This window comes from Mirounga angustirostris, unplaced genomic scaffold, assembly GCF_029215605.1.
Source record: "Mirounga angustirostris isolate CCGP_5_RB_7025 unplaced genomic scaffold, mMirAng1.0.hap1 SCAF_4, whole genome shotgun sequence".
In the NCBI taxonomy this organism is placed as follows: domain Eukaryota; kingdom Metazoa; phylum Chordata; class Mammalia; order Carnivora; family Phocidae; genus Mirounga; species Mirounga angustirostris.
The window spans coordinates 111,716,459-111,744,256 of NW_026991712.1; the positions used below are offsets into that span (position 1 = coordinate 111,716,459).

General features: G+C 37.3%; 1 protein-coding gene across 2 annotated transcripts in view; it reads right to left on the reverse strand.

Moving 5' to 3' along the window:
* Nucleotides 1-27,798, reverse strand: part of ABCD3 (ATP binding cassette subfamily D member 3) — an 80,392-nt gene that overhangs the window by 9,503 nt on the left and 43,091 nt on the right. For both annotated transcript variants that reach the window (XM_064588783.1, XM_045897149.2), the window contains 13 exons: nucleotides 26,883-26,939; nucleotides 24,597-24,739; nucleotides 21,644-21,713; nucleotides 18,961-19,030; nucleotides 18,775-18,872; nucleotides 18,568-18,659; nucleotides 16,948-17,039; nucleotides 16,791-16,866; nucleotides 16,602-16,665; nucleotides 4,376-4,453; nucleotides 4,204-4,269; nucleotides 4,012-4,101; nucleotides 3,420-3,539 (listed from right to left, as the gene is read on the reverse strand). In XM_064588783.1, the coding sequence (XP_064444853.1) occupies nucleotides 3,420-3,539; nucleotides 4,012-4,101; nucleotides 4,204-4,269; nucleotides 4,376-4,453; nucleotides 16,602-16,665; nucleotides 16,791-16,866; nucleotides 16,948-17,039; nucleotides 18,568-18,659; nucleotides 18,775-18,872; nucleotides 18,961-19,030; nucleotides 21,644-21,713; nucleotides 24,597-24,739; nucleotides 26,883-26,939 (1,116 nt within the window). The remainder of the gene's footprint in view (nucleotides 1-3,419; nucleotides 3,540-4,011; nucleotides 4,102-4,203; nucleotides 4,270-4,375; nucleotides 4,454-16,601; nucleotides 16,666-16,790; nucleotides 16,867-16,947; nucleotides 17,040-18,567; nucleotides 18,660-18,774; nucleotides 18,873-18,960; nucleotides 19,031-21,643; nucleotides 21,714-24,596; nucleotides 24,740-26,882; nucleotides 26,940-27,798) is intronic.

Here is a 27,798-nt window from a genome sequence, read left to right on the forward strand (position 1 = left end):
AAAGTGAATAGTACTTAACACTGCAGTGGTACTACCACCTGAGCCTGACAAGCACCCCCCCACCCACCCCCACCCCACCCCCCGCCGAGGTAAGCTTTACTAGCTATCTTTGCTTGGCAGCCTACTTCACTGTGCTATAGTTCAATTTCCTCTGTACAAGGGGGCACGCAACAGTTCCTGCCTCAAAGGACTTAGAAGAATTCAATGTAAAGGGCTTAGCCTACCACCTATCTATCAAGTGCTCAATAAAAATGAGCTGTCAGTGACTGACATGGTAACAGCTTCTCTTTTTTCTTCAAGCAGGTGAGTTGTTCTGCTGGGAGTAGGAAATGGGGTAGAAAGCCTGAGACTGGTAGTTTTTAAATGATTATGATGAAAAATGAGAGAGAGGGGCAAAAGTAAGTAAAATGATCACCAAAGAACACTGTGAGCCCCCATAAGATTGAAAACCATGCAAGTCTGTGGCACAAACCACATCATTCTGACCTTTCAGCTGCGCTCAGAAGCCTATGTACAGAAATGCCAACGCAAAGAACTGTTTTTGGGCTGAAGCTGAGGTAATATGAGGAAACAAAAAGTGGGAAAGGAAGTTAAGGGGAAAGGATCATTTGTTCATTCCTTTAAGAAATACCTCCTGAGTACCTCCTATGTGCCAGGTCCTGGATTATTAAGTCTGTACTAGACAGGAAAGGAAGCAGAGTCAGAAGGGGACTGATCAATCATAAGAAAAGGGAGGGGTCAATATTCAAGATATCAGTGAGTCTGGAGAAGGGAGACAGTTGCCAATTCGGTAAAAGAAAAATAATTAATTAAAAAATTGGTTTTAAAAAACACAATTTTATGACAGAGGTATCTCTGGTAAGGGGGTTTTGGCTCTTTATACTTTTATAAATATTCCAACATTTCTATCATACATACTTTTTCATAATTCATAATTTTAAAAAAAGCCCCACTGCTATAGGAAGAACAAGCATAGTGGAGTGGGAAAGAGATCAGTCAGAGAAATAAGATACTGCAACTTACGATACTGCGTAGAGCAACCCTGGCCGGTAATGGCTGGGCCCAAAGGAGTGCAAAGGAGGTAAGGAAAATATTACTTGAGACTCTGAGGGGCACTGAGGGAAGAGAACTGGATACAGTCCACCTGCACATCAAAGGCTATGTAATGTACTGGTCAAGAGCAACAAGTCTCATGTCAGACCCGCCTGCACTTGAATCTCCATTCTGCTACTCAGTAGCCACGTGGCATTAGGAGGCTACTTAAGCCCTACAAGTCTTTCCTTTGTACCTTAATTCTCAGGGCTGTTGGGACAATTACATAGAGTCTGCCATTCAAAACCAGTCCTTCCCTCATCATTATCCCAGTGTACTTTGATAGCTATAACTGAAGACTGCCTTGTATTACAGTTAGTTGAGAATATTTAGATCTCCTAACTAGATTATTAAGGGCAGGAACCTATCTCAGTGCCTTACAAAGAGCAGATTCCCAGCTAGTAGTGAACTCTGTGGAAATTATACCATGATTAAGTTTTTTCACCAAAATTATGGAATAATAATCTTAATTCCCTACATTTACTGACTGTTCTCAAGGAATTTTAGAAATGTGTTCACCAGACCTCCCTTCTATTCAGTAGTATTATTCCATTCCCTCCCATTCAAATCGGACTTTCCTTACCCAAAAGTTCTGTTTACACCAACCATCCTCCACTCGTATATCCACTGTTTTGGGTCGTTAGACCTTTCAAGTCTGTTCTTCCTAAAAAATGCTAATTTTTATGATTTATAAATTATTAACTCTTATAATTTATAAAAATTATGTCCTCACTTACCTCAATTTTTTACTTTGCAAACTTTCAAGCCTACCCAAACACTGTAAGAGCGGTAAAATGACCATACAAAAACTTTGCCCAATTTCACCAACCTCGACATCTGTTTTATTAGCTTTCCCCGCCTCCCCACAAACCTTTTGAAGGTAGCAAAAGAATATGCTCTCTCTTAAATTTCACAACCAATTCTCCAAATACTGGTCTATCCAGAAACAACTGCCAACAGCTTGGTCGTGCAACAGGGCCATGGGCGAGTTTCCCCATTTCCCAACCACCTCTATCATGGTGCATCTGGTTTCACAGGGCTCCTCCCTCCACTCCTTCCCTCTCCCCAAGATACCATTTCATTCCTCTAGGCCTTGAATTTCTTATCTTCAAATAAAAACTATCCCCTCTGTACCTTTATAACCCCCACAGAGGATTCCTTAGTTAAACACATTTATTTTTCTTTCTCTGGATTTACACTGTGTGCATTTGTGAATCTTGACCTATCCTTCCATTTTCTTTGAAGTCATAGTAACAGGAATGTAAATTTGTTCTCTTGACTTGCAGTTATTTCTATAGTCCTCTTCCAATTAATTCCAGAAACCTCAATCACTTCATATTCTCACTCCTACCACCCAATTTCCATTTTGAGTATGGCTGACATCTCTTTTCTTCTCTTTATGATTCATTCCTCTACAGATTAATCTCATGTTACAGCACTAGCCAGAAAAATCACAGTATCAGATTGATATTAAGTTCATGCAGAATGGGTATGTTTTGGGAAAAATAACATGCACTGTCAGGGAATAAAAGGCAACAAAAAAGGGAGAATATAATTTAAAGATAATGAGTAAACAATTCAGCAATAAGCCATTTCTTTTGCTGTTTTTCTTTGGCTACAGTTTTCTCTAATTTCTACAAGGTTAACAGTCTGGAAAAAAAAAAAAAATTCCTCTGCAGCTGCTCAAACTATGGTATGCATAGTTAGAAAATGACTCTTTAAAAGTTAACTCTCTTAACAGCAAGGTATCACTCTTAATATGCAGTGTTTTGTAGTCATGTTTGATCAGGAATAAGTTCAGACAATCATAAAATTAAAACAGCTCCTTGCAAATGCCTCTATTAGGAAAGTGTAAAAATTCTAAATAATTCTGGGTAATAGATACTGAGCCCTGAAACCAGGATAGATATAACGACAGAGGGGAGGGCAGGAGCAGAAAAAAAAAACTGGGAACAGAGTAGATCATCTAACACCTTCAGATACTTCAGAGAGAACAGCTTCAGTGAGGGGTCAGTAGGGAAAAGATATTAAGACATCTTGGACTACCATATAACCCAGGATCAATATGCTAGAAAGTTTCTTTAATTAATCCCCAATGGATTAGTAGTATATAACTGGAAAACTTAGGAATTTTTCAGAATTCTAAATGCACATGCAAGTTATATATTTTGAAGCACTTTTATTATCATTTAAACTACCCTGTACTATAACAACTGCTAAATAAAAAGATTAAAATTATGTACCTTGATTAATCAAAATACTGGACTCTATGAGTGACCTTATGCAACCAGTTACACTGTCGTGCAATGTGTTCAGAGTATACATACCGCCATTCTTTGCTTCTCTCCACCACTGAGGACATCCATCCAATCCTGAACACTGTCCCAGCCTCCTTCACGTTCAAGGATATGACCCAACTGGACATTATCTAAATATTCCTTTAGTACCTTTCAGCACAATGATTAAAGATGAAATCAAACTTAATATAAGCCAACATTCTCTATCTTGCTTTATTTTTTAAACTAGAATCACTATAATTCTATTGCCAATATCACTTCACAAAAGAGTGTGACACAAAGATAGCCCTGAACCCTCACTTCCTATTTATACTAACTCTGACAGAACATACCTAGTAGCTTAAAGAGAATAACACTACTGTACATAATTATAGGATGAGGGCAATGAGGAAAAAAAAAAAAAAACGGTACAGACAAGGTTAAATACTCACTAAGCCATATTTAAGCAGAGTAGTTAACATCTTACCTCAATTTGGAAAATTATAATTAATGACAAGGTTTTAGAAGGTTTTACAGGGTAGGATAAACTACCTGGCAGTTAAAATACTTAACTAATCTGATTAAGATAAAGAATCTGAAATGGAGTATTTCCAGTAGGTCTAGGACATAAACGTTTCCTTACTAGATCAGATATCCCCTTCCTTTTCTGATCTTCTCTTCCATCTGGATATATCACTTGGTCTCGAAGTGTTCCAAGAGTCATATAAGGTCTCTGATAGTGACAGAGCAAAAATCATTATAAGTGACTTTTTAAAAAAATAAATTAAAAGATCTTTACATCAAAGATTACAAAATAACTCAAACAAGGTCTCACCTGAGGAACATAAAATAACTTCCCTCTCTCAGGTTTAGTTAGACATCCTCCAAAAAGAGGCCATAACTGTAAAAGGAAAAGGAGTGGGGAGAGGAGCAGTTGTAAATTTCACAATGTGGTAGATTGTATGGCAAAACAGGACTGCAAAATCTTGAGGCCAATTTGTACTTACTTCACCAAGAACACGGAAAAGTGAACTCTTCCCACAGCCATTTGGACCACAAATTAAAACATTGGCCCCAGATCGAACCTGAAAGAAAATCAGTCTGTGAAGTAATAGTGAATATATACTCAGTGAACATTTCCTTAGAGTCAAATCATTTTTTGCTAATGATAAGCTTTCTATTTTGTCTGTAAATGTGGTAACAGGTAGAAGAAGTGGAGGGTATGGTTGAAGAGACCTTTCACTTTTGTTTACTTTCAAATTTTACACCCTTTTTTTTCATTTAATAATCACTGAGTGAAATCAACTTAATCAGAATACAGAACTACAGCTTACAAATTTTGAGGATTCTTGAAAACAAGTATGTGTGTATATGGTCTTTTTTTTAAAAAAAATGGAATCATACGATATATGTTCTACATGTTACTATTTAACAATATATCACAAATATTATTCCAAGTCAGTATATTCAGATTCCTCCCATCCTATTTTTTTAATACCTACAGTGTATACCATTCTAAGAATGCACCATAATTTATTTAAAAACTTCCTTTTTGTTAAATATTTATGTCATTTGTATTTTGCTTTGCTCTTTTAGATAATACTGCAATGAATCAGAATCAGTGAGCAAATTTATGTATTGGTGAGACATGTTTCTATGGTCAGGTTCTTAGCAGTATATATATATTATAAATATTTACAAGTGCCACCAAATCGCTCTGCAGGGATGTAAAGTTAAATGAGAAAATGAGAAAATGTAAAGAAAATGAGAAAAGTTCTGAGCTTACGGTCTCATGTAAGTATTTAATCAACGCTGTGAAGAATCAGAAACCTGGGTTACAATTCCAGCTCACAACATCACACAGCAGTGTATCACAGCAGGAAAGAAGACAACAGATATGTGAGTTACTCTGGTTGTGGAACCTGCCATTGACAAATTTTAACTGTTGAGGCCCTACATTCCTATTATTTAATTCAGTGAATATTTATTGAATGCTCAGTGTCAGGCTCTACTCTAGGTAATGGGGCTACACTAACAAATAAAAGAAAAAAAACAAAACAAAACCTGCCCTTACCACTTTACATTCTAGTAGGAGAGACATATCATAAAGAATACACACAACAAATGAGTAAATTAAATAGCATATTAGAAAATAAGTGCAGGGCGCCTGGGTGGCTCAGTCGGTTGAGTGACTGCCTTCGGTTCAGGTCATGATCCCGGAGTCCCGGGATTGAGTCCCGCATCGGGCTCCCTGCTCGGCGGGGAGTCTGCTTCTCCCTCTGACCCTCCCCCTCTCATGTGCTCTCTCTCTCGCTCTCATTCTCTCTGTCAAATAATAAATAAAATCTTTAAAAAAAAAAAAAAAGAAAAGAAAAGAAGTGCTATGGAGAAAAAAATCTATCAAGGGAAGGAAATTTGGGAGTGGGTAGGGGAGGTTACATTTTTAAGGTGGTCAGGCCAGGTCTCACTGAAAATGGTAACTGGGCAACTCTGAATGGAGTGAATTAGGAGTTTATCTGGAGGAAGACTGCTCCAGTCCAACCCCACCCACAAAAAGCTGGTTCAAAGGCACTGAGACAGGAATGTACCTATCCTGGTCAAAAAAAAACAGAAAAGAGGCTGAGAAAAACAGGGAGGAAAGAGTAGTAGGAAAAAAACAGAGAGGTAAGAGACTGGGGGAGGGCAGTGCAGGCAAATTCAACAGGGCACTGGGAGCCACGCAAGGACTACCTTTGACTTTGATGAAACACGGAGCCACCATCAGCATTATTCCTAATAGCCAAAGGTGGAAGCAACTGAAGAGGATGAATGGATGAACAAAATGTGGTCTATCCATACAGTGGAAGAGTATGCAGCCTTGAAAACGAATGAAATTCTGACACCTGCTACAACACGGATGAACCCTGAAGACATCATCAAGCTAAGGACATAAGCTAGACACAAAAGGACAACTCTTGTAGGACTCCACTTCTATGAAGTTCCTAGAACAGTCATATCCATAAAGGAGAATAGTAGTTACCAGGGGCTGGGAGGAGGGGTGGGGGGAGGGGGAATGAGGAGTTATTATTTAATGGGTATAGAGTTTCTATCTCTTATGATGAAAGAGTCCTGGGGATGGTTAGTGGTGACGGCTGCACAACACTGTAAATGAACTTAGTGCCACTGAACTATTTACATAAGATGGTTAAGAGTACATTTTATGTTATGTACATTTTGTCAATAAAAAAAATTTTAATGGCTGAAAGGGGTAAATTTTATGTTATATATATTTTACCACAATAAAAAAAGAATGAGTTTCTGGGCACCTGGGTGGCTAGGTCAGTTGGGTGGCTGACTCTTATTTCAGCTCAGGTCATGATCTCAGGGTCATGACATCCAGCCCGCTGTTGGGCTTCACACTCACTGGGGAATCCGCCTTAGGATTCTCTTTCTCCCTCTCCCACTGCCCCTACCCCAGCTCTCTTTCTGTCTCCCTGTCTCTCTCGTTCTCAAATAAATCTTATTTTTTTAAAAAAAGAATGAGCTTCTAAAAAAGGTTGAGAATTACTAGCCTACCACATAACTGATCTGTAATAAAATACCACATCATATGCATGTCTGTTAGAGAATAAACTATATGGAATGATTTTTCCAGAAAAATGAACTGTCCCTTTTTCTGAGAAATTATTTTAAAGAATCTTTTTGATGAACTTCCTAAGCAATTACCTATTACCTTTTCCTATGAAATTGAACATTGTGAATATTCCTAATAATTCAATTTCCTGTGAAACTGAAGATAGTGAATATTCCTGACAGACTTCTTCCTAAGCAATTACCTACTTACTATCTTTTCCTGTGAAATGGAGTATAGTGAATACTTCTGATTATATATAATAATTTTACTTTACTATAATAGTGATATCCTTAGGAGCTCCTAAAGTTCAGGGCTGTTAATTAAATGGTCCCCTACTACTATGCTTTGAGGAATGTCAGCCATATATACTGTCTTCTATTCCTAACTGTTCATTGTGATTTTCATCAGTAGCCAGTATTTCTCCATAATATTTGTTGCAATATGCCAGGAAACCCAAATATATAATGATCTGTAAACATAATAACTAGACTTGAGATATCTAAAGGCATTCTCTTTTATGCTCAAACATCTTAGATTCAGCATTAACTTTACCCCCATGGCTTTTGGCAATGTTGGACAAATTTCCAATATGACATCAGCCATGATAAGCCAGCAATAGTTTTTCCATAGTAAAGATTTTTCAAAATGTTTTTATTTCCCCCCCAGGTTAAATTAAGACTAAAAGATAAGGGTAACTTTCGCTGAAAATTAAGTTCTTAATAACACTGTATTACTGAGGTTCCTGGACTGGTTTAATGTGACAACAGTAGCTTTATACGGCTATTTTTTCTTTTAATGTTTCAAGTTTTATCTAAAATTTAGTTAACATATAGTTTAATATTAGTTTCAGGAGTAGAATCCATCATCACTTACATATGGCACCCAGTGCTCATCACAAGTGCCCTCCTTAACACACATCACCCATTTAGCCCATCCCCGACTCACCTCCCCTCCAGCAACCCTCAGTTTGTTCTCTATAGTTAAGAGTCTGTTTTACGGTTTGTTTCCCTCTTTTTTTTTTTCCCCTTTCCCCTAATGCTCATCTGTTTTCTTAAATTCCACATAGGATGTACCACTATATTTTTACCAATTAAAATACGCCCCCCCATATAAGACTTTCTGATAAATCCAACTTTAGAATTTACCTTAATAATGTCATCAAAAACAGTTCTACACACAAATATGATTTAAGTAAAAGAGAGATTATACAAAAGTATGCTGCTTATGAAGATTCATAGGCATCTTCAAATATCAGAAACATGCCTTACTAAAAGGGTAAAAATTTTAAATAACTTACAAAGTATTATTTTAACACCCACGTTATAACCTACAAGTCATTAATCTTTTAGGGTCTCCTCAGTCTACATCTAGATAAATAAATGTCTGTTCTGGGGGAGTTTATAAAAGAATGAGGTATAAAATGTCCTATTCCGAAGAAGCTTATATTATTTTGTTATTATGTAAAACAATAGACAAAAAAATAATCATAAAGCATTAAACATTTATTTTTTGGTAGCCAAGGCTGTTTTATTATGCCTCTGTCTAGGTGAAAGAAATCCTTATTTTCAAATAAGCTAAATGGGTAGAAGGTTACAAAGAACTGAAGGATGTGTGTTAAATAAAGGCTATGCTAAGAAAAATGATGGAAAGACAGAATAAATGGGAAAAGGCCAAGTCTAACTTAAAACACCTTAAGTCAGAGCGAGAGAGAAGAGGAATTCGTTACAGAAGACCCAAAGAAACAGCTTCCATTGGAAGAGAAGACAAAATAAGAATCAACAGGATAGCAACAGGTGGTATAGAACATGGTCACAAAGTGAAAAAACTTGAACAAGCAGGGGCATAACTAGGGACTCAAATAGGACTTTCCTATTGAAACCACACTAAGAGCAAGAAAGTGAAGGGTTTGAGACTATAAAAGTAAAGTTATAGGGACTGATGGCTAAAAGTATATTAAATCCAAACATAAGGGCTTTAAAAGGAAGAGCTTCTGGACACTTCAGTGTGGTAACCATGTGACAAAGTAATATCACAGATGATAATCATCTTACCTCTTCTATGTTTTTTTTTAATTATTATGTAATGTTAGTCACCATACATTACATCATTAGTTTTTGATGTAGCGTTCCATGATTCATTGTTTGCATATAACAACCAGTGCTCCACGCAGTACCTGCCTTCCTTAATACCCATCACTGGGCTAACCCATCCCCCCACACCCCCCTCTGAAACCCTCAGTTTGTTCCCTGGAGTCCATAGTCTCTCATGGTTTGTCTCCCCCCCTGATTTCCCCCCTTCATATTTCCCTTCCTTCTATTAATGTCCTCCATGCTATTCCTTATGTTCCACAAATAAGTGAAACCATATGATAATTGACTTTCTTTCTCTGCTTGACTTATTTCACTTAGCATAATCTCCTCCAGTTCCATCCATGTTGATGCAAATGGCGGGTATTCATCCTTTCTGATGGCTGAGTAATATTCCATTTTGTATATGGACCACATCTTCTTTATCCATTCATCTGTTGAAGGGCATCTCAGCTCTTTCCAGTTTGGCTATTGCGGACATTGCTGCTATGAACATTGGGGTGCATATGGCCTTTCTTTTCACTACATCTGTGTCTTCGGGGTAAATACCCAGTAGTGCAATTGCTGGGTTAGGGTAGCTCTATTTTTAACCTTTTGAGGAACCTCCACACTGTTTTCCAAAGTGTCTGTACCAACTTGCATTCCCACCAACAGTGTAAGAGGGTTCCCCTTTCTCCACAACCTCTCCAACATTTGTTGTTTCTTGCCTTGTTAATTTTTGCCATTCTAACTGGTGTAAGGTGGTATCTCAATGTGGTTTTCATTTGAATTTTCCTGATGGCTAATGATGATGAACATTTTTTCATGTGTCTGTTACCCATTCGTATGTCTTCTTTGGAGAAGTGTCTGTTCATATCTTCTGCCCATTTGACTTGACCATTTGTTTTTGAGTGTTGGTTTTGAGAAGTTCTTTATAGGTCTTAGATACCAGCCCTTTGTCTGTAGTGTCATTTGCAAATATCTTCTCCCATTCCATGGGTTGCCTCTTTGTTTTGTTGACTGTTTCCTTTGCTGTGCAGAAGCTTTTGATCTTGATGAAGTCCCAAAAGCTCATTTTCCCTTTTTTTGTTTCCCTTGCCTTTGGAGACGTGTCTTGAAAGAAGTTGCTGTGGCCGATGTCGAAGAGGTTACTGCCTATGCTCTCCTTTAGGATTCTGACGGATTCCTGTCTCACATTGAGGTCTTTCATCCATTCTGAGTTTATCTTTGTGTATGGTGTAAGAAAATGGTCGCGTTGCATTCTTCTGTATATAGCTGTCCAATTTTCCTAGCACCATTTATTGAAGAGACTGTCTTTTTTCCATTGCATATTTTTCCCTGCTTTGTCGAAGATTAGTTGACCGTAGAGTTGAGGGTCCATATCTGGGCTCTCTATTCTGTTCCACTGATCTGTGTCTGTTTTTGTGCCAGTACCATGCTGTCTTAGTACAGCTTTGCAATATAGCTTGAAATCTGGCAATGTGATGCCCCCCAGCTTTGTTTTTCTTTTTCAACATTTCCTTGGTGATTCAGGGTCTTTTCTGGTTCCATACAAATTTTAGGACTGTTTGTTCCAGCACTTTGAAAAATGCCATTGGTATTTTGATCGGGATGGTGTTTAAAATATAGATTGCTCTGGGCAGCATAGACATTTTAACAATGTTTATTCTTCCAATCCATGAGCCTGGAATGTTTTTCCATCTTTTTATGTCTTCTTCAATTTCTTTCAGAAGTGTTCTGTAATTTCTAGGGTAGAGATCCTTTATTTCTTTGGTTAGGTTTATTCCAAGGTATCTTACGGTTTTTGGTGCTATCGTAAATGGAATCAATTCCCTAATTTCTCTTTCCACAGTTACATTGTTAGCGTATAGGAAAGCAACTGATTTCTGTGCACTGATTTTGTATCCTGCCACATTACTGAATTGCTGTATGAGTTCTAGTAATTTGGGGGTGGAGTCTTTTGGGTTTTCCACATAAAGTACCATGTCACCTGCGAAAGAGAGAGTTTGACTTCTTCTTTGCCAATTTGAATATCTTTTATTTCTTTTTGTTGTCTGATTGCAGACAACAGCACTATGTTGAACAGTAGCAGCGAAGAGTGGGCATCCTTGTTGTGTTCCCGATCTTAAGGGAAAGACTCTCAGCTTTTCCCCATTGAGAATGATATTTGCTGTGGGCTTTTCATAGATGGTTTTTATGAAATTAAGGAATGTTCCCTTGATCCCTGCACTCTGAAGAGTTTTAATCAGGAAAGGATGCTGTATTTTGTCAAATACTTTTTCTGCATCAATTGAGAGAGCCATATGGTTCTTGTCTCTTCTCTTATTAATGTGTTCTATCACATTGATTGATTTGTGAATGTTGAACCACCCTTGCATCCCAGTGATAAATCCCACCTGGTCGTGATGGATAATCCTTTTAATGTACTGTTGGTGATCCTATTAGCTAGAATCTTGTTGAGAATTTTGGCACCCATATTCATCAGGGATATTGGTCTATAATTCTACTTTTTGATGGGGTCTTTGCCTGGTTTTGGGATCAAGATAATGCTGGCCTCATAGAATGAGTTTGGAAGTTTTCCTTCTATTTTTTTGAAACAGCTTCAGGAGAATAGGTATTATTTCTTCTTTGAATGTTTGGTAGAATTCCCCAGGGAATCCATCAGGCCCTGGACTCTTGTTTTTGCGGAGGTTTTTGATCACTGCTTCAATCTCATTACTGGTTATTGGTCTATTCAGGTTGTCTATTTCTTCCTGTTTCAGTCTTTGGAGTTTACAGCTTTCCAGGAAGGCATCCATTTCTTCCAGGTTGCTTAATTTATTGGCATATAGTTGTTGATAATAATTTCTAATAATTGTTTCTATTTCCTTGGTGTTAGTCATGATCTCTCCCCTTTCATTCATAATTTTATTAATCTGGGTCCTTTCTCTTTTCTTTTGAGTAAGTCTGGCCAATGGTTTATCTATCTTATTAATTCTTTCAAAGAACCAGCTTCTAGTTTCATTGATCTGCTCTACTGTATTTCTGGTTTCTAATTCATTGATCTCTGCTCTAATCGTAATTATTTCTCTTCTAATGTGTGGCTTAGGCTTTACTTATTGTTCTTTCTCCAGTTCTTTAAGGTGTAAAGTTAGTTTGTGTATTTGTGATTTTTCTATTTTTTTGAGTGAGGCTTGGATGGCTATGTATTTCCCCCTTAGGACCGCCTTTGCAGTATCCCATAGGTTTTGGACCAATGTGTTTTCGTTCTCATTGGTTTCCATGAATTGTTTAAGTTCTTCTTTGATTTCCTGGTTGACCCAAACATTCTTAAGCAGGATGGTCTTTAGCTTCCAAGTGTTTGAATTTCTTCCAAATTTTTTCTTTCAAAGCATGTGGTCTGAGAATATACAGAGAACCAGTTTCAAAGCATTGTGGTCTGAGAATATATAGAGAATAATCTCAATCTTTTGGTATCGGTTGAGACCTGATTTGTGACCCAGTATGTGGTCTATTCTGGAGAAAGTTCCATGTGCGTTCAAGAAGAATGAGTATTCTGTTGTTTTAGGGTGTAGAGGTCCATCTGGTCCAGTGTGTCATTCAAAGCTCTTGTTTATTTTTCTGCTTAGATGATCTGTCTATTGCTGAGAGTGGAGTGTTGAGGTCTCCTACTATTAACGTATTATTATCAATATGTCTCTTTATTTTGGTTAACAATTGGCTTATGTAGTTGGCTGCTCCCATGTTGGGGGCATAGATATTTACAATTATTAGATCCTCTTATTGGATAGACCCTTTATGAATAATATAGTGTCCTTCTGTGTCTCTAACTACAGTCTTTAGCTTAAAATCTAATTTGTCTGATATGAGAATTGCTACCCCCCTTTCTTTTGAGGTCCGTTGTCATGAAAAATGGTTCTCCATCACTTCACTTTCAATCTGGATGTATCTTTAGGTTCAAAATTAGTCCCTTGTAGACAGCATAGGGATGGGTCACATCTTTTTATCCAAAATGAGTCCCCTGTAGCCAGCATAGGGATGGGTCATGTCTTTTTATCCAATCTGCACCCTGTGCCGGTTCATGGGAGCATTTAGGCCATTCACGTTGACAGTGATTATGTAAAGATATGAATTTATTGTCATCATGTTGCCTGTGAAGACATTGTTTTTATAGATTGTCCCTGTAAATTTCTGTTCTATATCACTCTTGGGGTCTTTCTCCTTTTATAGAACCCCCCCCCCCTTAATATTTCTTGCAGGGCCGGCTTGGTGGTCATATATTCTTTCAGTTTCTGCTAGTCTTGGAAGTTCCTTGTCTCTCCATCCATTCTGAATGACAGCCTTGCTGGATAAAGTATCCTTGGCTGCATGTTCTTCTCATTTAGTACCCAAAATATGTCTTGCCATCCCTTTCTGGCTTGCCAGGTCTCTGTGGACAGGTCTGACGTTATTCTGATGTTCCTCCCTCCGTATGTAAGAAATCTCTTCCCCCTTGCTGCTTTCAAGATTGTTTCTTTGGATCTAAGATTTGCGAATTGTACTATTATGTGTCATGGTGTCGGTCTGTTCTCATTGATCTTGGGAGGGGTCCTCTCTGCCTCTTGGACACGAAAGCTTGTTTCCTTCCCCAGATTAGGGAAGTTCTCAGCTACGATTTACTCAAATATAACTTCTAGACCTCTCTCTCCCTCCACCCCCTCAGGAATCCCAATAATTCTGATATTGGAACATTTCATTGAGTCACTAATCTCTCTCAGTTTGATCCCTTGGGTTTTAATTTGTTCTTCCCATGCCGCCTCAGTTTCCTTCTTTTCTATCATCTTTTCCTCTAGCTCATTAATTCGTTCTTATGCCTCATTTACCCTGGCAGTCAAAGTATCCAGTTTAGACTGCATTTCATTCATAGCATTTTTAAGTTTGGCCTGATTAGAGCTCATTTCTGCCCTCAGATATTCTATATTGTTGTTAATATTTTTCTCAAGCCTAGATATCACCTTCATAATTGTTACTCTGAAGTTTATTTCTAACATCTTGGTTATATCCATATCCATTAGTTCTGTGGCAGGAGCCACAGTCTCTTGAGTCTTTCCTTTGTTGGGGGTTCCTCCTCTTAGTCATTCTGTTGAGGGGTGGTTGAGGGAATGTAGAGTCCAAAGTATTGACCACAACCCAAGCAAGATGCACCTGTTTTATAGGGACCTTAGGGTTGCCGGCCTCTTGTTCTTCCAGCCTGTCTTCTGGGGGAGGGGCCTGCCATGCTGTTACTCAGGCAACCCTGTTTGGGCAGGGTTTGCCTGCCCCCTGCCCCCTGCCCCCTGGGGGGGGCGGTGCTCAGTGAAAACTGTTTTGGGGGGCTTCTGTTCTCTGGCAGCTTTCTACATCTCTTCCAAGAGTCAGAGCAGAAGTGACTCCATCCAAACCTCTGTGTCAGAACACAGAGATCACAGTCTGTTTTTCAGTGAGCTCTCCAGGCCACACTATCTCCATTTCTGTCTGTGCTGCTATAAACCGCAGCCTCATGGTTTGTGTGCCCCTCAGCAGCGCTCCCAGCTGCCGCTCCCAGGGCCGGGCACGTCTCTGCCCTTCATGCTTCTAAAACCGCCAGCCACCCCCAGTTCACACGCACAAACCCGTAGCTCCAGGTTTCAGTCTGGGGAGCTGCCCTAAAGTCCTTTCCCTGCCACTACCGGCCCATCTGTGAGTCTGTGCCCAGTCCCCAGAGCAGGAGACTTTTGCCTTCGTGGCGTAAGATCACAGGGGCTCCCTGCCCCTTCTGTTTATCTTCTGATATCTGCCCGCAGAATCACTGCTCCCTGCTTCATACCTCGAGACCAACCGCCAGAGATATTCTGTTTGTAGAGATCCAGATATATCTTCTTACATCTCAGGCTGATTTCGTGGGTGTTCAGAATGGTCTGGTAGATATCCAGCTCAATTCAGGGGACCAGTTGAAACAGGGTCCCCTACTCCTCCGCCATCTTTTTTCCTCCTCTATCTCTTCCATGTATGTGTACATACAGATCCCGAAGAACCCCTTCTCACTATGCTTAATCTATGTATACATCTGTATTGCTAGTGGAACCTATTTCTGCATAAAGACAGAGTGAGGGAAAGTGGGAGAAAGGGCCAAGAAGCCAAGAGAAATCCCAGGCCCTTTTTCCCCTGGGGTAATGGCAATAAGGGAGCTACTGAAAATCTAACACAGATGGGGTTCTAAGCTCTGCTTTATCTTGAAATCGTCTGGTGGGTTGGCTACCTACTGTGCCAAGGTTGCACAACAAACTAACTAGAGCACCTAGAGTTAAATGAGACAACACTTCTGGAATACTTGGAGTCATTCAATATTTACCTACTATATTTACATTTTCTCTACGTATTCTTGTATTTCCTGGCTTGAAGATAAATATGGCAATATATAATACTCATTGTCAAATAAGTTCAAAGTACTTTGCTTAACTAACATTTTTTATTTTTATAGTGCCTTAAAAAGAAAGTGGACATGTACTTAAAAAATATACATTACTAAGAATAACAAAATTGAAGACTTGCCTAAGATTATAAAAATTTAAAAACAAATCCAATAATTATACTTATTTTATAAATTATAAGACAACATTCTTAAAGTGAGAGCAATTTAAAAGAATCTTTGCATACAACACAAATTATAGAAGGTCACATACGTAGTATAGGCATGGAGAGAGGAGGAATTCTAGAGCTGTGCCATCCCATACGGTAGCCACTAGTCAGTCATGTGTAGCTATTTAAGATCTAATTTATTAAAATTAAATTTCAAGTGTGGCTACTATATTGGACAAAGCAAACAGAGAACATTTCCATCACTGCAAACAGTTCTGGACAGTGTTGTTCTAAAGAAGTGGTATCTAGTGGGTTCTAGACTTGGGGAGACAGCCTATGTGGTAGGAATCTGTTACCAATCATCAAGATTTTCTCATCGGAACTATTTATAAAGTCATAATAGACATATATCCTAACAGTAACCCTTAGGCCTGGGAGTGTCTTACAAATCATACAGAAATACTCCTCTTTTGCTTTTTTTTTTTTTTAATTGGCTCTGCCATATTCCCATTTGATTACGAGACTATACTGAATCAGCATCACTCCTCACTTGGCATGAGATGTTACCACAGTGCTACTGTGCTGCTCTCCTACAGTTTTCAGTGAGAACAGAGTCTATATTTGGTTTGTATAGAGACAGATCCCCCTGCACAGTCAAAACAATACCTAACCCTAATCTTTTTCAACGTAGACTAAAACTACATTGCATGCTTAAATTTTCATTTCCCACCAGAGATTACAATCAACTATATCTTCTATGGCTTTTTTGTGACAGACTTTATTTGCAAAAGATTTTTTGATAGTAAATATCTGAAACTTGAAAGTCCTAACAATTAAGAAAGATAGATTTCTAAGTGTTTCAAAGACTTATTTTTTAAAAGAGTTTTGTGGATTCAGAGACTAAGTTAAGCCTTACAGTTATTTTACATATTCAGACAAGTTTTTCATTTCACATTTTAAATCTGATCTAAGCTTATATATAATCATTTAATAACTTACTTCAAAATTAAGGTCTCGGATCAAGATATCTCCATTTGGCGTTGCTAAAGGAACATGATCAAATCTACAGAGGAAATTGATAAAAAATTACAATTTTATATTAAACACTAAGCAAACATAGCTGAAAGAGAACGCTACTATACAGTTTAACAAATGTTTATGGTGCTAAAGAACTTTTCCTATACATACTTTATAATGTTATCAGCATTGATGATTTCTCCAGCACCAGGTATCAAGGGAATAACTTGTGCTCCTTCTTCAATACCTTAAGTGGAAAATAAGTATCAGAGCATCACATTACATCAGCCAAAACTTAAACTATGTGACCTAGTGCATTCATATTTACCCCTTTCCTGTTGCGAGACCATTGTGCGCTCATATTTGCCTTGATTTAAATCCTTCAGTACTTGCATTAATTCTGTAATCCGAGCAGTAAAACTAAAATTTAAAAAAAAAGTCATAATGAAAACTCCAAAGGCCATCATATCTTTTACTATTATTTTTGTTACTTATTTGAGATGTAACTGACATATAGCACCCTGTGTAAGTTTAAAACTTTTATTCAAACTTAACTGAAATTTCTAAAATTACAATTTAATTTAACTGAAATAATCTAAAGAAGTCTCATCATCATAAAGTATGAGTGATAGTGTATGCATGCTTTATTATCATGTTTCAGTAGGAGAGCAGGAACATGAGGATAAAGGAAGAGGTTTCATAGGATCTCCACCTCAACAGATAATTACTTCATTAACAGGTGAGTCAAGAAGGTTGTTTGCCACTAGAATTTTAAGGTTTCTAGTAGATACTACACAAGGACTAGTATTAGTACATTCCTCAGACATAGGAAGTATGGACCAAGTTCCTCCTGGAGTGAGAGACAGCCAAGTATAAAGTTAGCCCTCATGTGTGAGGAAGGCATTTATTACATATATGCCAAATGTCTGCTACCTCCCTGCAAACATGGAGGATTCTTCTCTTTCCTACTCCAAAATGGGAGAAAGATGACGTGTTCTTACTATTAGAAAGAAATCACTGTGGCAATAGAGAGAAATCAAAACTAATGCCAAGACATCAAGGAAATAAAAATAACATGATGGTCAAAGAGAAAGCAATCTACATCAAAGAAACAAAAGAGAACTTTTCTGTGAAAATCAAGCAGAAACCTCCTGAAGGAACAGAAGCACCCCATCTACCACGAACCATAAAGGCCTAAGAAAAGTTATTAACAAGTAGGAAGAATGTTCGCATTCTCAAGAGAAAGAGACTCCTCATAGTAGTTGACAATCTCCTCCAACTTGCCATGAAGACCTAAACTGCCATAGAAGAGGAGGAATAAAGAAGAAATACACGGATGAGTCACAGGTCTGGGAAGGATCAGAAGTGATCCAATTTCTTTAGATGTACTTTTTACATTATGGTGTTTTTTTATGCCATATCAAGCCCTTTGTACTAGAGCTTAAAATACTGAAATACTTAATTCCACGTTACAGTCTAAGAACAATTTTACTAGACAGAATGACCATATTTGCAATTGCATCTACAGATACCACAAGGTGACTTTTCACTTCTTTCCCCATTAAAATCAACTTCATCTTTATCTTACAGTGGAGGACAAAAAAGTTCAAATACAAAAATTCTATTCATTAACCCAATTTTCCATGAATTAAGAAAGGACTGCCCTAACTTAACATTTTCTAACTTACCGAATACTAGTGTCCATGGAGCGGACAGCTTGAGAACCACTAACCTGGTTGAAGACTCAAACAGCTCTCTTAAGGAAACATGAAAAGCTCCCTCTCAGAGAAAAACCTTCCTTAATTTTCCTATCAAAATCAGCTTGCAGGAATAGGAAATGGGGCTTCAGTTGCCCCTTACCTTAACCTCAACTGGGCACAATCATTAAGTATAACATATTTTTAAAACTTATTTTCTGCAATTGCTCAGTATTACTAATCTTACTTACCCAGCCAATCTAGTCATTTCACGGCCAGCCAAAACTATCCGACCCAGAGCTTGAGACATTCGCAAAAGCATTCTTCCACTTTGGTAGTAATCCTTAAATAGAAATAAATACTAGTTTTCACTTACATTTCTAAGACTAAAAACTAGCTTTTATTTGTTTTTATATTTAAATTTCAATTTATTATGACTCTGATTACTAATACTTTACCTCTAGAAGTTCTGAATGTGTACTCTTGAGATGTCGAGGATGAGACAAATCTAGGAAAGGACGACTTACAACTAGGTAACCAACAACAGTGGCAAGATCTGAAACAAAACGTTAAGATTTAAACATTAACAATACTTCGCTTTCTCCACAAATTTCATTCCACTATCTCTTTTAAAGCATACTTACATTTGGCAACTATGCTATCAATGAAGCCCATAGAAAACCGAAACAAAATGAAATTATGGAGATGTTCCACCTGGCAGAAAGCAAATACAAAAAAATTTATATTTTATGTGTATGTAAAAATATGAATCTACCCTGAAAATAAAAAACTGCATGATTTATTTATTCCAAATACTTACTGAAAATTAAAAAATTATATAATTTATTGATTCCACAAATATTGCCTATGGTTTCTGATTATACTGTACATTACATTTCATGCACAATACTTATCACAGAGCAGATGCCAAATACTTTATGAAACCATTTTTATGCAAACAGAATGGAAATTACATATAAATGTTAATGTGGTATCATTTGTATATAATATTGTATTCACAATACCATCAGATACATAAATACTAAAACTGATCAATAATCAAAACAACAACAATAAAACAGAAGGATGAGCTAATTTAGGTAAAACACTAGCTGTCCTAGATTGGCACTCAGTGCTTTGCTTTAGTTGGAGACATCTGGTCTCTGCTTTCCCCAAGAATCTTACTACACTCGATCTGAACCAAGTGCTAATGTGTCATCAATGCTGTTCAGCCCTAGTTTGCAGCTTTAATCAAGCACACACTACCTCAAAATTACAAGTCTAAAAATGTTTTATATTCTGCCTTTTCAATGTTCTCAACTTTTCCATCTATCAGATTATTCAAGGCCCTGCATGATCTGGCACTGGGCTCTATCCTAAACTTCATCTGCTTCTGTTATTCCTTCTCACTGAGCTCCAGAAATATTGGTTTCTCAAACTGCCTTAAGGCTTTCCTCTTGTTGTTCCCTCTGCCAGGAATATTGCTGCTGTCCTGGACAGTTCTATTTTGTGACTAACTCCCTCATTCCATGTGGGTTTCCGATAAAACGTCACCTCCTCAAGAAAGACCTTCTTGCCATCCTACCTAAAATAGCTATGCAACCTCCCCATCACACTGTACCATTTCATCCCATTTTATTTTTGGTCATAGAATTCATTACTACCCAGAATCATATAAAATATTCAGTTGTTGTTTTTTTTGTCTCCTCCACTAAAATGTGAGTTTCCTGAGTACAGGGTGGTTTCCTCTTACTATCTTTTGCAAAAGCACAATGACTGCAACATTTATTCAATGAATGCCATGTGTTACATGCTGTGCTCAATGCTGGAGACACAACAATGAATAAAACAGACAAGGTCCCTGAGCTCATGAAATTTACATTTTAATGAAAGAGACAAACTAGGAAACAAATAAGATAAATATAAATTGCAATACATTTTTTAAGGAAACAGATCATTAAATTGGGAAGTAACTGGTGGAGGCCATTTCAGACAGACTAACCAGAGAAAGCAAGGCCACAATAAGTTGTTAACTTTGGAGCTAAAGTCTAACGGATAAGAATAAGCAAGCCATGTTCATCAGCAAGCTTGATGAACAGCAGTTCCCTGGAAAAACCTTAAATGCATTTTATCAGTGAGCACAATCAAAGTTCAGTCATGTTAAATCTAAATAAGACAAAAATCCAATTTCTAAAATTATTTTTTTTTAAGATTTACTTATTTATTTTAGGGAGGAAGAGGGAGAGACAGAACATGAGCATATGTGAGTGGGGGGAGGAGCAGAGGGAGAGAATCTTCAAGCAGACTCCCTCTTGAACACAGAGCCCAGATGTGCTGCTCAATCCCACAACTCATGAGATCATGACCTGAGCCAAAACCAAGAGTGAGACGCTCAACTGAGCCACCCAGGCACCCCTGAAATCATTTAAAATGACTATTTCTTTAAGCTTTTTAAATCACCTCAATATATATTTAATTTTAAATTTAATTTCACAAGCTTCCACTAAAATGTAAGCTCCTTAGAGGCAGGATTTTGTACGCCACGTCCACCACTATTATTACTAGCACCTGGAACAAGCACAGGCATCTAGATGGCACTCAATATCTTTTAAATGAAGTAATAAAATTACTTGAATTCAAATTTTCCAATTGGCAAGAAAATAAAAACTGATATATGTATAGTTTTTACAAGAAACAATTTTTTTTTTTATTAACATATAAGCTATTATTTGTTTCAGGGGTACAGGTCTGTGATTCATCAGGCAAGAAACAATGTTTTTAACTAAATCAAGGGTCAACAAACTATGGCCCACAGTCCAAATCCCAGGCTGCCATTTATTTTTATAAAAAAGTATTATTGGAACATAGCTACACCCACTTATTTACATAGAGTATATGGCTACTTTTGTCAATACAGACCATAAGGTCTGAAAAAGCCTGAACTACATACATATGTACTATCTTGTCTTTTATAGAAATAGTTTGCTGACCCCTACTTTAAATAACCATCATAGTATCTTCAAGAATCCTACAGAAACAAAAGAATTTATCACTAAATAAAACATCTAAGCAATCTCTAAAAATACACTGACAATTATTTTAATAAATCAACCTATATTTGTAACTGGGAAGCTTAATATATTGATAGGATAGTTTTTATTCTTTTATTTTTTATGAAAATACAGTATAAAAATACTTCATACTTAAAAATAAATATCTTAAAGATTAAAGATATATACCTATATAGATAGATATAGATATAGATAAGCATAGGACAAAAAATCAAATCTTTCCATAAATACATGAGCCTCAAGCATGCTATCTTACCAGTTTTCGGAAGACCGAGTGGATTGTCTGCTTTTCTCTCTTATTCCCATTGTAAAAGGCAATTTCTTCACTATTAAAGAAAATAATTTAGTAAGTAATTTTAATATTATCAGTGCCTGAAAAATAATTGAAATACAGTTATTTTATGACTGAATATTTTATTTAAATGGACACTTAAGACTATAAGCTTAATGGGTGCGTGTGGCCACAGTCCTGTACTTGAGACCCTGCTCCTAGCTCAGCTGATCAGAGGGCACAGAAATACACACCTAACAGGATCACAGACTGCACAGCAGCCACATGTTGCATATGCCATATACAACGCCTGGCTGGAAAAGATGTGCTGGGCTAGTTCTCAGAAATTTAATTAACTGAATTTCTTTAATAAGAAATAAGAAGGAAGTTGCTATGACATTAGGAAGGCAGGGCTGGGGCAGCCATTATAGATGACAAATGGGAGTACAGACCCCTAGGAGGGAGAGGAGAACACAACAGCTAAGAGAAGCTATGGAGTGATGCCATGCCATACAGCCTTTGAAAGACTGAAAAGCAAACCAAGCCTGAACGAGTTCACAGTGCCAGCTTCCAGGAGCCCCGGCTGCACAGTCGTTCTTATGCTGGGAATCCCACCATATCCTCACAACTCCCCTTTTCTTGAGCTGGCCTGAATGGGTCCATAAGGGCCACAAGAATCTTGACTAGAAGAAAGGGGGCATTCTTACAGATGAAGAAAGGTTCAGTGTATTAAGACAAGTCTGTCAAAGTCATACAGCTAGCTAGTCAAGCAGCTGAGATTGTAACTCACATCTGATTCTAGAGTCTAGTTTTTCCCCACTCCCTATTCAATACGATGTAAAATTCCCAGAAAAGTAACTCTAACAGCAAAGTAAAGATTTACATAGGAGTCTAGAGGGTACAGTTAAAAAGCCTTCGATAAACACCGAGTATTTCTTTAAAGCCTCTTTTTTCCCCTTAAATATATATGTGAATTTTATATTCTACTCCAAAATGTACCTGCATTTTTTTCCATTATAAAAACAAGGTAGCTCTTGCCTCAACCCCTTCAAACAAAATTAACTTTGTATAAAGATGAATCATGTTCGACCTATGTTTCACCATTTCCTTGACACAACAACACAGAGCCCCAAAGTATCACAATTCCAGTTTAAGAAACAATTCTATACCTATAATTACTTTTCTCACTTCCTTCTACCTCCTCTGCATGTTTAAGCCTATGGAGGAAGATGAGATGAGCATTCTAGTTCTGACTCATTTTAGCCCCAATCTAAAACCTGAAAGGGCAAAAACAACCCAGAATACTCTAGTTGCCTATTCATCACTGATTCTCTTCCACATCCTTCTTCCTATGTGAGAGAACTCCAATTTTCTTAGTTACCCACCTATCCCTTCCTATGCACCCAAATGGTTTAGGAATGGCCTCAACCCCATCTACGAGGAATGAGTTCCATTTGGTCTAAGCCAATCACTTGCCTGTGATTGCTTAAGGCATGGGCAAGTGATCATTCCAGCCAATGAGAGGTGAAACAAAGTCAGGGGTGGGGCTTCTGGGAAAGTTGCCCGCTCTCTTGAAGAGATGGCCTGTTTTTATTTCTGGGCTTTTTACAGGGGAGGAAGACTAGTGAGATCTGAAATTGCTTTTGCCATCTTGTGATCATAAGAAAAATTAGGCTGAGGAAAGGGGCAACATACAAAGGAAGGCTGAGCCAAGAGAACATCAAAGAGCCAGAGCCCTGATCATGTTGTGCCTGGAATGGGGCTATCTTAAGAGTTCTTATGTCAAGTAGTAAATGTCTTTATTGTTAAGCTACCTGAGTCAGGGTTTCCTGTTTCTTGCAAAAGAAAGCATTCTAGCTGATACCATCTTTCATTCACTTGGCAAATCACCTCTCCACTCAACCAACTGTCTACTCCTCCACCTCCCTACAGCACAAAACCCTATTTAAAACTGGTACCATTTTAGCAATATAAGGAAATAAAGGAAGAAGGAACTGTTAAAAGAGTAATCCTCTAAGTAATTTTGTAAATGCTTTAGGGTACTAAATAAAGATTAGGACCCTCAAAATGACTTAAAGTTTACAGATGAATACATGAGAAAATTTACTGAGTACCTACTACATATCAAAACCTGTGCTGGAAGCTTTGTATGTATTCCATATTTAATCCTCACAATAGTCCTATATTCTCTATTATAAATAAGAAAAGTAAAGCTATAACTTGCCAGAAGTCGTATAATATATAATTGATAAGTGGAGGCGGCAGATTTTGAAACTAGTCAGGCTGGCTCCAAAGCCTACTACGTTTTCTTCCCATTTTGGAAACTATCTGGAAAATAGGTAGACACACATGCAGTGAGACTGAATTACTGAGCATACACAGTCTCAAAATAAAAGTATTTGTGGATAAACTGAGACAGAATTTTCTTTTTTTATTTTATCTGACAGAGACACAGAGAGAGAGGCAACACAAGCAGGGGGAGTGGGAGAGGGAGAGCAGGCTTCCCGCCGAGGAGGGAACCCGATGCGGGGCTCGATTCCAGGACCCTAGGACCATAACCTGAGCCAAAGGCAGACGGTCAACGACTGAGCCACCCAGGCGCACCCCGACAGAATTTTCTTTGAAGAAGTATTATTAGTAAACTTGAATTTGAATTGTATTTTGAGTGTGTTTAAAGTGAAATTAACAGAAAATTAGTCAATAAAAGAGATGAAGAGGTGAACCAGGGATACTACACAGTTAAGAAAAAGAGAAATGCTGAAGATTACTACTTTATAAAACTGGTATTTTTCATAATGTATTATTCAAAAGAGGTAAATACACACACACACAATTTTGGTAACAGTGCCTTCCAGACTTTTTGGAGTTAACTTACATGACATCAATGTCCATAAAAACAAATTTTTAGTACAGCCAAATTTAATACATTTCTTCTTACCTGTTTGTGATGAGCCGGGAATTAACGAATCTATACTCTCCCTCATACTTTTGCTCAGTTATTGTCATTTTACCAATGGGTCTTCTAAGTCGAGTTAGGAGTAGCCCAGAAACAATCAAGTAGGCCATCATACTTGTTGGGCCCTATTATTATTGGAAGAGAATATACAAAGTTCAAGGATATCATAATAAATTCACTGGATGCAACATGCACAATTTCTATAAATAACTCCAGTGACTTGGCTAATTTTTCCCCCTTAATTATTTCTTTTTTGGGAAAATACACACTGGGCCTTCACACTTTTAACTACTCATCTATTCTGTTCCTCCTCCAACTCTCCTGAATTTGCTGACCTAAAAATTCCTAATTGCGGGCACCTGGGTGGCCCAGTCGGTTGAGCATCTGCCTTTGGCTCAGGTCATGATCCCCAGGTTCGTGGGATCAAACTCCGAGTCAGACTTCCTGCTTGGCTGGGAACCTGCTTCTCCCTCTCCCTCTGCCTGCCGTTCCCCCGGCTTGTGCTCGCTCCCTCTCTCTTGTGCTGTCAAATAAATAAATAAAATCTTTTTTAAAATAAAATAAAATAAATAAAAATAAAAACTCCTAATTGCAGTCCTCACTCTTCCTATGGCATCTAAAACTCTTCTGATGGAACTCTACCTAATATTCCCTTAAGACTCCACAGACACTCTCAGACTTCTTTTTTTGCCTTCTCTTGGAATGTTAATATTCCCTGAGGTTTCTTCCTTAGATCTTTCCTCCCAAATTTTTATCTCTACTCCCATCACTCTTAAGAATCCAAGACAGTATTTCCAAGTAAGTACCATATACTCTCACCTCACTACTCTATAGGGCTTCAAGCTAAAGTCCCCCAAACAAGCTCTACCTGCCTTTCCCTTCTCCTACATCTTCCTTGCAGCTGCCATACCTTCTAACTTGGTGAGTAACCTCATCACCCATTGACCAACCCAAGAGAGAAGCTTTAAGCTGACCTCTCCAAGCTCATCACAGGCACTCCCCTCACTCCCATCTATATCCTATGTCCTGCCATACTGAAAAAACTATTTCCTGAACATGCCATTCAGTGAAGTTGGTATTATGCCTGGCAAGCCTGACATATCTAACGGACACCTACTCATCCTCCTCAGAGCAACTCAAATAACACCTCTAATTCTTCCGGACACTAAATATTTTATTCAAACTTCTGTTACTGGACTTATCATTCTGCATTATAATTGTCTGAATATCTATTCTTTCACTAGATTATAAACCTTCTTCAGCTGGAACTGTGTCTTACTCATCTTTTTATCCCCACTACCTAGCACAACATGTGTGGACTATAATTTGTATTCAATATTTTTTAATTAAATATGATTGATTCAATCATTTCAATAGTCAATGCAAGAATGGGCAAAGGAGAGAACTAAAACAGTTTCTACCTTTGAGAAATGCAGAATCAGATAACAGGAATACATGGAGAGATATTTAGGTATTATAAAAATTAGCAAGTACCATAAAAATATCGCAGCACAAAGATAAGAGGGATTAGGCCTATTCATTTGCTTATAGTAAAAACAAGGGTAGCAGAAGGTTAGGAAGGTAGATAAGAAAATTCAAATAAAAACCTACTTTCCCCAGTGTTCTGGAAAGTAGCAAAAACTACTATATAAATTATATATTAATCAACTACAAGATGCGTATGCATACACATGTACATATATACACAGTACAGTCATACTATTACATGGTTGTGTAATAAATATGTAAGAGTAACATCACATATTACATGACTAAAGTTATATTTCAATGAGAATACTGAGACAAAATTTAAGGGTCATTCTTACCAACACAAATAATAGAGAGACAGGGTAATAAGGCTCATAAGAGAGTCAACCACTTATATAATTATAAAATGACATATTATATTAAAAAACCATTATATCTAAAGGCATTTCTGATATTTTAACATTCAAGTTTCATATTAAAATGGCTGCATCCAAATCTCTTTTTAGACATTACTTTACAACAATAAGTACTTGGATGTCAATGTTTAAGCACTTCTGGTTATTAATGCCACAAAAATTTTCGAAATATCCAACTTAAGGAAAATTCAAACACCAAATTAGAGTACTTTTTAAAGTCTCTAATACAGTATTATTTTATAACTAGACTTTATTAGGTACATGTTGTAAAAACACATTCTTTGAGATACATAAAAATTCCTACAAACAATCCAGCTATTTACAACACAGTACTACAGCAATTTAAAAGATAGATTAAACTCACCTGCGCTCCTATTGCACTTGTTAACTTGAAGATATACAAAACTATGTCTAAAAATGGCTGTAAATATTAGAAGATAAAGAATTAAAAAGAGGTAGATTGTGTAGATTGATAACTAAAAAAACACAATAAATATAAAATGTTACTCAACATTTAACATGTAATTGTCAACATGGAGAGTTCCCATCATATATAATGTACTATAAACAGTATATAGATCAACAAATACATAAAGAAAACGGTTCTTATTCTCAAGAAACTTAAAATAGAGACAGCATGACCAATGTCTACTGACCAACAAGGGGAAAAACATTTACCATTTTCCAACAACTCAGGTAGTTCTACTATGACAATTAACCATTAGTAACATAGTAATTTCTCAATGCAGTGTAAAGACAGTGAATAAAAAGGACCTGAGATGTAACCTCAAACCTGGTACCAGCTTTTCTGGTTTCTATATATCTACACCTATAAAACGAACGGTTCTTCCTGCCCGTAATATTGTTTAATTCTATTACTTTATCACAACATCCATATGTTAAAATAATCGAATGAGCCTGTAATTTTCTGATATAAAACTCAAGCTTCTAGAACTAAAACAAGACATTAATATACTGCTCCTTACACACAGAGACAACTCAAATGACATACCAAAAGTTTGTACATATTTTGAAGTGTTTTTCAAAAAACCCCCATTACATTCATTCACTTTAAGTCTATAGCCACCCCTTTCTGCTGGCTTCTATGAAGATTAACCTGTTCTTTTTTGCCTTAAAAATTATCAAGAAGCTAGACATACTTGTAAAATGTAAGTACATTTAAAAGTTGACAAAAATGACTCATCATTTAAGTCACAGGTCAAACAATATGTTAAAAACAGTAAATATACAAGCCCACTACAATTATTTTGTATTTTCCC